Genomic DNA, 9,865 nt, shown 5'->3' with positions numbered 1-9,865 from the left:
TCAAAATAATTTTAATTACCTTCAATCTTGCTTCTGCAACTATAACATCAGTGGTCAGGTGTTTGCAGAAACACCTGTCACAGGTCTCAGGTATACACAAGTCTTTCAGCATCTGGACCCCAATGTCTTGGTTTCAGTTTTCAGCAGGCAGGGTCCATACAGATCCATGAGCATAGGTGTATCTGTCCTCCTCCTGAAGGTGTCCTCTTGGAGAACGGATTGTCCCAGACCAATAGATGCAAATAATCTTGATCAAAACTAGGGGAATTCTGTGATTGTCCCAAAATTCTCACAATGGTTTCCAGCTTCTTCTGTGACCCAAGCACACACCACGAAGACTTCTTTTCAGTATTTCAGTTGTCAGAAGTTGTTTTTACGAAAGAATTTCCCCACATATACTGTAGCTGTCCACCTGTTTCTGGTGCTGAAAAAAGCTAACCCTATACAATATTTGGTCTGCCTTATAATGGAGACGTCTTTTTGTTAAGAAATACTGTATATGTTGTTTTGAACAAAGGAAAAGCTCAACTCATCTTATTTTTCCTCAGCTGTACAGAGGTTCAGAGCTTTACCCAAAATAGTCTGAGGAAGTAGAACTGAACAAAAAGCTTGCCAATAAATCACAGTTACACTCTCAGGATGCTTGGAGCTTAGAGCGAGTCATCATCTCAAAGAAGGTGTTGCAGCCTCTTCATGTTTTCAGTTCCAAAACTGGATCTGATTATTTTCGAACAACCTGGAAATTCACTCACAGCACTTATGTAAGGGGTTGCAATGACTTTTAGGGTCAATTTTGAAGTGTTTGATTGCATCCAAATCACTCGATGTCATAAATTGTCATAATAATAAATAAGTCTTGGGCCCTGTCATTGTGGTGTGCTGTCTAAAACTTTACTGAAAAATGGGTCAGTGAGGGCTCTAAGTTGACCAAAAAAGGGAAGTAAATTAAAATAATAGCATGATACTTTTGCAATAAACATTTTGTATTGTATTATTGCACAATTTTTAACAAGAGCACAGTCTGGCAATTTTGAATTATTTTTTTATTTTACTTTTCATTTGTATTTTTGCAAAAAAGTCTGACATTTTTCATCAATTATGGCTGCATAACCTTAATATCTGACTGGGTCGGCATTTTATGACATCTTGTTTGGGCTTACATTCCCATTAAGGACTTTATATTTAACAAACGCCTCTGTCCCAAAATGACAGTTAACTTTGTCCTAATGTTTCTAAATCCAAGATCCCCCCCTAGCGAAATGAATGTTGTACAGCAACTGTGCAGAAAGCTCTTCTCTTTGAGATCAACTTTGTTTTTCTCTGACCTTTTCTCTTTTCTACAGTTGTCCAATCAAGCTTCGTGTTTTGTGGAACGACCCGCCCTAAACTATTGGACAGCCAATCGTCTTTCGGTAAAGTGGAAAAGGGGAGGAGCTTGATTGAGAAATCCAAAGGTGTTGTCATCTGCGTTCTTTAATTTAGTGTGTTTAACATTGGGTGTGCTGTTGTGGCGTCGACAATGCAGACAATGCGCCTCTAACAGTAGTTTTTTCTTCAATTCTCCATATGTTGGAGCTAAGTAACTCATTTGTCGAGAACAATCGATAGAGGTAAGCGTTAAGTAGTCCAAAAAAACCGAACATTTTGTCTGAAATACGAAGGCCGGCTCCGAAGCTTTTAAGCTAACGCCTAACGTTAGCTATGGAGGAGAAGAAGGAGGAGGGAGAGGCTGAAATTCAGGAGCACGGCCCCGAGCACTGGTTCTCCAAATGGGAGCGGCAGTGTTTAGCCGAGGCTGAACAGGATACTCCAAACGAAGAGGAGACGGAACAAAGTCAGCAAAAGTTGTGGCACCTTTTCCAAAACTCTGCCACTGCTGTGGCGCAGCTGTATAAAGGTATGCCGAAGTTCAAGTTAGGCTGCTAACCCGAGCTAACACAAGCTAATTGCTTAGTAGCTTAGCGGCTAAACAGGGACTTTATCGATAAAATGCTAGTATTATTCAGTCTTATATTATGCAGTACAGTGTTTTTGAATTAGATTTTAGCCACACGACATTGTGTGTTTTACACAATTATCGTATTTTACCGATTTTGTCGTTGTGACCCCGATATGCGGCCAGCTAGCTGAAGCTAATGAAGCCGCCTGTGCTAGCGCTAGCTAGCTGCAGCAAATAGCCGGTCAGTGTCAGAGTTGCGGACAAGGCGAATATTCCTCGAGTCCTGAAATGTCAAGAGTTGTGTCTTTGCTTATTCACAACAGTCTGCTTTGACCAAACTCGGTGAAGGAGCTCACCAGTTCTGTTAGATGATCCAATATGATCGTTCGATTACTTCAGATATGACACAGCCTGTACTCAAAGGGGATTATTTATTGTTATGTATTTGGCTAATCAAAATGGCGATTTTGGTTAAAGAGGTTAAACAACAGCGAACATTTTAAAGTAACAATAACTAATGGAATATTCTATTTTAGGACACTAATACACCCCCACCACCACAGCCACATACACATACACAAAACCACCTTTATTGCACATTGATGATTCTTTGTAGAAAACATTTTAAAGTTTCTTCTAAACATCTTGTTCTCTAAACACATTGGGGTTTTTAAACATTTGGATACATGATCAATGTTTACTTTTTTGTCTTTGTTTTTAATCTTACCGTTTTGATCCAAACTTCCAATTTTAGACACAATACACAATATATTCAGTTTTATGTACAGAGTGAATCAGCTTATAAACATAACGTTTTATGGTTTGAAACCTGCTTTCAAAACTTTTATTTTCACGTTTATTTTGAAATCCTGCTGCAAATGGTTCTGCTTGCAGATTCACTTGTGTTTACAGACAGTAGTTCTGTCAATAATATGCACAGAGAAGGCCCGGAACAGAGTTCTTCTGGGTACTTTTCCTCATTAAAAATTTTTTTTTTTTTTATTGATTTCTTATTGAACATGCCTGGATTTTTAGCATAGAATACTATTTTTTTTTTTAAATAAAAGTTTTAACAGTTGTGGCACAAGAATTACTATAAAATCAGGGGAAAACTTTGAAGTTGATGTTGCTAAATAGTACTTGCATTATTAACCGATTGAAAAATGTCCTTTTAAAAGTATGTTTTAAAGAATAACTATATACATTCAAGAAGTTTATTTATTTTAACCGTGTCCAAATGTATTTCATAGATCGAGTATGTCAGCAACAAGGTCTCTCCATGTGGGTTCCCTTCCAGAACGCTGCCACAGCCGTCACTAACCTGTACAAAGGCAAGTATTACTAGACTGACGTCTCCTTGTTATTATTATTTTTTTTTTTAAGTGTCTGCTCGTATTCACACAGTAAAGTTGGACTTTAAATTTTGTTTTTTTTTTGATTGAACTCAAGAAATGACGCAGCTTGATTCCTGTGTCTTTATGCTACTTGATAGTGACTTGCTATGAATTAAAGAATCTTCCTGGTTTCATGAAGAGACGTGGTCCTTTGTGCTTTCAGAGAGTATGGACGCTCACCAGCGGAGCTATGACCTGGGCATCCACTTAGGCCACCAGCGGAGAAATAAAGAGGTGATAGCATGGGTTAAGAAACGACGAAGAACTATCAGAAGAGAGGACCTTATTAGCTTTCTATGTGGCAAAGCTCCACCTCCACGAACCGCTCGCGCCCCGCCAAGAGTCGCCATGGTGTCTTCAAGCCGATCATCTCCCACAGAGACTGACAGTTCTGTCGAGACCGACTTGCAGCCCTTCAGAGAGGCCATAGCCCTGCACGGTCAGACATAGTTTAAGGTACATGAGGTAAGGCTGTCAAGTTGAAGTGGGCTCATACCGTTTTCATGGTTTCCCTCCAGGTCTTAGTGGTGCCATGGCAAGCATTTCCGTGCGCTCTGGTCCTCCCGGCTCCCCGACTCACCCCGCTCAGCCCCTCAGTCGTCGTAGAAATGGCCTTCATGATGTGGACCTCAACACCTTTATTGCTGAGGAAATGGCACTTCATTTAGATTCTGCTGCCAATCGTAAACGAGTGTCTGCACCTTGTAGCGACGTCATAACAGACTCACCCACTCATAAACGTAACAGGATGCTCTGAACTTTTTTCACTATTAACTCCTCTGTCCTCTCGTCGATGGCCGATTGGACATGTGATGGGAGACTGTTGCCTTGGCCAGCCACAAAATCCTCTTTCTTAGTTGCAATGCTATAGTTAAACATGTGACTATTACCAGACTGCGTAGTTAACTCATCCTTTGTTTTCTCACCTTCTACTTCCGCCTCAAAAGAAAATTAGTCTCATTTTCAAAGTTGAGTTGTCTAAAGTATTTCTTTCTCCGCTCAGTTGGTCTGACAAAGAAGCACAGCCTTAAAATGAAATCTTTAAAATAGATTTGATTTTTAAATCAACTTCACATTTATGAACTGAAAGCATTAGACATTTCTCTTCTGTTTGTAGTTCTTTCTGCCCCCAAGAAAGCTTCTTTTTTTTTCTTTTTTGTGGAGTGTGGGTCAAACTAAACTGAAGTCTTACCCGATGAGGAGACTGAACTCTTTCTGCTGTTTGGCTTGATTGAAAAACACTTGTGTGTTTTCTTCTGTGGCTTTTGTGTGTTTGCATATCTGACATTGAACTGCCACTTAATGTGTCTTATAGGTCTTTTTGCCTTTGAGGCTGCTACTGTGTAAACTAGTTGATGTGCAACAGGAAGTGCGTGTGTGTGTGTGTGCGTGCGTGCATGCGTGCGTGATTGTTTCCTCTTTCACTAAAACTCACTCCTACCTTTATTTGCTTTTTTGCAGACCAAACCAGGGTTTTATCACAAAGCAGCTCAGTTCAGATTATACAAAAGAGAAGAGTAGTGTGATGTTTGTAGCTAAATTTGAATTTAAAAAAGTACTTTAATTTTTGTTTCTATTTCAAAGCCACACTAATTCATCTTTTTGAGTTTATACATTTCCCTTAAGTCAGCACTAATGTTTACATTTGACCTAACCATAGAAAAAAAACCTCCTCCATCCCCATCGTTGTACGTTTCTTGATTTTAAAAAGTAAAGGAAACAAAAAAAAGCTCCTGCTATAACAGCTTTAAACTTAGAGAATTACAGTGGCCAACCAAATGTCTGTGAACTTATAAAGGCCGATGGCTGTGAGATAATCTTTCGCCGGGTTATACATTATTGGGTGTATTAGTTTAGCAAAACCTGATTTTGCTCACTTTGCACACTGCTTTGTGATATAATCTTGTGTATTGTAAATAATGTGGGTGCTGTTATGTAGTACATATTGTAAAAAGAAGTGTTAATTCATCAGGATGTCCTTGTATAGTAATGATTCTGACAATAAAGATAATACAAATACCTGTGGGAAGAGTTGTTGACTGTCTTTGTAAGAAAAACAAAAGCAGAACTTGGTGACCTATTAATATTTTAGGTGAGAATGGAAAAAAGGTCTGTTTGGGTGACTGGTTGCAGCTGCCAGATTCTTTATTTGAAGAGTAAGAATCTCGTCTTTTCTTGAATTTTCTGAAGCACGCAGTGACACATTAGGTACTTTAGATTCAGTAAACAACAGGGAGCGACACCAGTTTATCCTCTTTAGTTTGCAAACTCAAATCTGCGCACAGACACACTGACAAAAGCAGGAACAGGAAAATAAAAAATATTTGAGTTATTGTTCGTTATAGAACATTTTTCTCTTATGAGATTTTCTTTTTCAACCATTCTTTTTTCTGTAATCAGTACTTTTTGAAGTCACTTTAAGACAAGTCAACATTAGAAAAGGAGAAACTAAAGCACAGCTGATGAACATCCTGGTGAGTTTGAAGCCAGAGAATTCAAGAGTTGTCAAATGTAATGAAACAAGCCAGGATGGTAGTTCGTTCCTCAATTTGGGACCTTTTCTAAAAATAAATCAGGGCCTCTTAAGGTGTTCTAGCTTTTGCAATGACAAGCTGGTACTCAAATTGAAGATAATTTTTCATGACTTTCTAAATCAATGAGGAAGTCAGTGGAATAAAGGCAAGTAAAACAAAGCAGCAGCTGCAGGTGTGAAAGCTACACCTGGCACACCCCGATAAAAGGAAGCTTTAATGAATACGATCCACTTCACTTCCAGGTACTTTTGGTTGCTGCTACTTCACCCCACACACTACTTGTCATTATGCTTTCATTCAGAACACATTGGCACCTTCCTTGTCAGCCTATCAGTCATACGTTTGCCTTTAACTTTATGGATCTTTTATTTCACATTCCAGATGGTTTCTCTGGTCCTCCTCCACCCTCTTCTCCACCGTGAATGATGCTTCATCAACTAAACTCTAGCGTTCATTAATCTGTGGTCTGGGCTCATCTAGCTAGCACATCAACATCATCAATCCAAAACCAAACTGCACGAAATTTATGAGATTTATGAATGTATTTGAACGTATTTCTCTCTCCCTGTTGAAGTGCATTACAGCGGTCTGGCTTGCATGGATTGGTCTTTCAAGAGTGAGTAGAGCAGTCTTAACTTTTTTTTTTTTTTGTCAAAATACCAACTGGGGTTCATTTTGACCACAAAGATTTTTACCTTAGATTTTTTTCAGTCGGAACACGGCAGTTTAGTTCAAAGGGAGCCTGGCTATACAATCCTGCTAGTTTGCAAGACAATTGAGATTTTTTTATTCTTGTATTCAGTAATTCTTGATAAAAACACTGTTAAATAAATAAATAAAAAATGTTCCAGAAAATTCATGAAATGAGCTTTTGGAGGATTCAAATGCACATCGCAGGACACAAACTTAAATGATTTCCTACATGAACCTTGAAAACTGAAAAACTGAGTTCTAACGTGACAAATTTGACAAAAACTGACCCAGGATAGGAGCAAAACTGTGAGAAACCTGAGATAAGGCACAGGAAAATAAAATGAGACAGGTATAATCTGACAATTAAATATTACTACTGAAGGAGAAGGAGTGAGTAAAACAACAGGAAACCAAGTTAACTACAAAACAAAAGCATGACGAGATATCAAAAGTTTATGTAAATCTGGACCACCAAAATAAAGTCATTGAAAGCCTATTTAAATCATACAATTTTTAGGTGTCATTTAAACTATTTTGGTGCACAGATGGATCATTTAAAATGGTTCTTACTGAAGCATCAATAAACAACAAAGGCGACTGCCCTGGGACAGGCTGGGATTTCATGAGATCTAATGTTTCCGTTAGAGAATGCGCTTCCACAAAACATTTGTACTAAAAATCTATGAAAAACGCAACACTTTTCACCAATAAAAATGCTTTAATGCCCAGCTTTTAGAAGTTTTCAAGTGGTGTTAACGTGGAAAATAAGGATTAATAACTAACTACTTTTCTGTGGTACTTGAGCTCAAAATTCATCTGCAAAATAAGTTTAAAGCATTAATGATTATTGAAGTTAAATTAAAAAGTAATTCACTTTTTATCAAAAATCTTTTGAAGCTATAGGTCCTTTCTAAAAAAAAAAACAAATTTATGTAAAAATGAACAATCACTTGAAATCAATTAATTGGTAGGTGATGTTTTGAATTATGGAAACGAATTAACTTTTTTATGTTGTTCTAATTGGAAAAGGGTCTGTGATGGATCCCAAAATTCTGGATTGTTCTAACTGCATGTTTAGATCTTAGAACCGCACACCCACACACACACACGCACGTGTGCACACTCATGTAATGCTAGTCCTGATGTCTCCCTTGAGTCACTGTCAACCCAGCCCTGACAGGAGTGTGTCAGAGCTTTAAAATGCCAGGGCAAAGATCCAGCAGGTCAAAAGTCTGTGCTTGATCTTTCCTTTTTCTGGTCTCATCCAGACAAAGAGCACATTTTGATCTCCCTTTGCTGCTTTACAGTCAGATTAAAAACAGCACACAGAGACAAAAATGTGTGCTCCCTTTTCCTCTAACAACTCGGTGAAGTTTTTTTTTTGTTTTGTTTTGTTTCATCATGCATGTGAAAGCTCTAAATGCTGCATTTGATGGGAGAGGAAAAGAGCTGACCACAAGCTGCTTCACACTTCAAAAGAAACACAGTGTGTGTGCGTTTGTGTCAAGGAGAAAGAGGGGGTGAGAGAAGGAGAGAACTAGACATGGTGAGAAGCAACAAGTGTCTGAACGTTCAAGAAAAAAAATCCTTGAAGATGGCCATCTGGGCTGCACACACACACACACTCCTGAGCACACACACACACATTTAATATAGGTGTCCTCGAAGGATGCCGTCTGGCCTGACTCATTTGAACCACTGCAGACACACAATCAAATGTGCTTTTCATCAGCGATTGCATTTCTGTGTGGGCTTGACCGTTAGGGAGTCTTCAATGGTAGACAGCTGGCGATCAGTGATGCACTACTTACCCTTGGTGAGCGTGTGTGAATGTGCATGGAAACACGCAGCAGAGGCACAACAGATAATGGTAATTGCTGCACCAGCTTGCGCTAATTGATTGAGGGCAGCATACTTATTCACTCACACACACACACACACACACACCCACACATGTTAACGCATTAGCACATCCACATAAGTCGAGGCCAATCAGGCAGCCTGAAAATGTGTCCCTAGAGAGATGGAGCAGCCGGAGATCAGAGGTGGTGATGGTAGATGGAGAGGTGGTGGTGGTAGAAGGGGGGGACAGGAGGGAGAAGAGGTTAAACACTCCCTAGAGACAGATTCTGGTCTTGGTTTTGTGCACACGAGCAGCAGCAGCAGGTAAAGCGGTGTGTGTGGCATGCATGAGAAAACAAGATCTGTCTGGTGTTTTGAGAGCGCTGGGTTTTTGAGAAGGTTGCTCCTCTTCCTCCCCCTCTCAGACATACTGGGTTCTACATGGGCACGCAAACATCTTCAGAGCTCCCTGTGCATCACCACCTCCCCGTCTTCCACAAACCATGAAAATAAAACCCCCAGATCGGATCACCATGGCAACACGTTGAGCAGCATTTCCCACCAGTGAGAGGTGGGGTTGTGTTGATGGTGTAGATTAAAAAAGAAAAAAAAGGTAGTAGTGTTAGTAAGTGTGATAAGGGGGGTCATGATGTAACTAGTCTGAAAATCCACTGGTCAACACACAGGAGGGGGTGCAGTTCATAGGAATGGCCACAGGGCGGTAGCAGTGTCCAGCACATGAGCCTGAATCATCTCCAAAGCCCCTGTAATGTGCCAAAACAAAGATGACAGACTGCAGACTTCCAGGTAAAAATCCCACCAGGTTGCTCCGGTTTTTCTCGGGGGCGTGCCTTTAGAGGGAAATTGGTCCGGACGTTCTTCATCTGTGACTCCTCCTCGACTTGTGAGCTGCAATCGCTGGACTGGACATGAAAGGTTTAAAAGGAGACAGTCCTTCCTGCATTTCCTTTTAGAAGCTACCAAATGTGCACAGAAGGATGGAGAAAATGAGTGAAGAGAGGAGGAGATAGAAAATAAGTGATGGGGCAGAAAAAGGGCAGGAATGATCGTGAGGTCCCCCCTCTTCCTCAAAGCGTATGAGGATTTGATGCTGAGCTGCTGGGCACAGATTGGTTTGTGGTTGATTCCGTATGTTTGTGCATGGAGTGCAATACAGTTTGTGTATGCTTTTATTTTTTTTTTAATTTTCGGGGGGAATGAAAGGTCGAGGAAAATAAGGGAGTTGGATATGAGGATAGGAGATAGGTGAGAGTATAGGAGGAGAGGGGGTCCTAAATCCTTACTGAGCTCCTAAGAGAGAACAAGAAGATCCCCACAGAGACTAATGATGTGTAGAAAGAGAAAATGTGGGGAGGAAAAGAGGGGAACAGACATATGAGTGTGTGTCGGAGACAGACGGAAAGGAATGGGGGCCAAATTTTGCAAATGAAGCATAAGTCCCT

The 9,865-nt window shown here is 40.1% G+C and overlaps 1 protein-coding gene across 1 annotated transcript; it reads left to right on the top strand.

Moving 5' to 3' along the window:
- The first annotated feature begins 1,455 nt into the window (after positions 1 to 1,455).
- zgc:77849 (UPF0472 protein C16orf72 homolog) lies at positions 1,456 to 5,359 on the top strand. Its single transcript, XM_024259894.2, has 4 exons — positions 1,456 to 1,897; positions 3,190 to 3,270; positions 3,497 to 3,772; positions 3,852 to 5,359. The coding sequence occupies exons 1-4, from the start codon at positions 1,702 to 1,704 to the stop codon at positions 4,088 to 4,090; spliced, it is 792 nt and encodes a 263-aa protein (XP_024115662.1). The 5' UTR covers positions 1,456 to 1,701; the 3' UTR covers positions 4,091 to 5,359.
- Positions 5,360 to 9,865: the final 4,506 nt, after the last annotated feature.

The sequence above is a fragment of the Oryzias melastigma genome, linkage group LG1, assembly GCF_002922805.2.
Source record: "Oryzias melastigma strain HK-1 linkage group LG1, ASM292280v2, whole genome shotgun sequence".
Lineage (NCBI taxonomy): Eukaryota > Metazoa > Chordata > Actinopteri > Beloniformes > Adrianichthyidae > Oryzias > Oryzias melastigma.
The sequence above is the reverse complement of the archived record's forward strand: the minus strand, read 5'-3'. Positions and strand labels throughout refer to the sequence as shown.

Coding starts and splice junctions, on each gene's coding strand:
- zgc:77849 (XM_024259894.2), top strand. CDS start 1,702: ATGGAGGAGAAGAAGGAGGAGGGAGAGGCTGAAATTCAGGAGCACGGC. Junction 3,271..3,496: donor CGTCACTAACCTGTACAAAG/GCAAGTATTACT, acceptor TTGTGCTTTCAG/AGAGTATGGACGCTCACCAG. Junction 3,773..3,851: donor AGAGGCCATAGCCCTGCACG/GTCAGACATAGT, acceptor GTTTCCCTCCAG/GTCTTAGTGGTGCCATGGCA.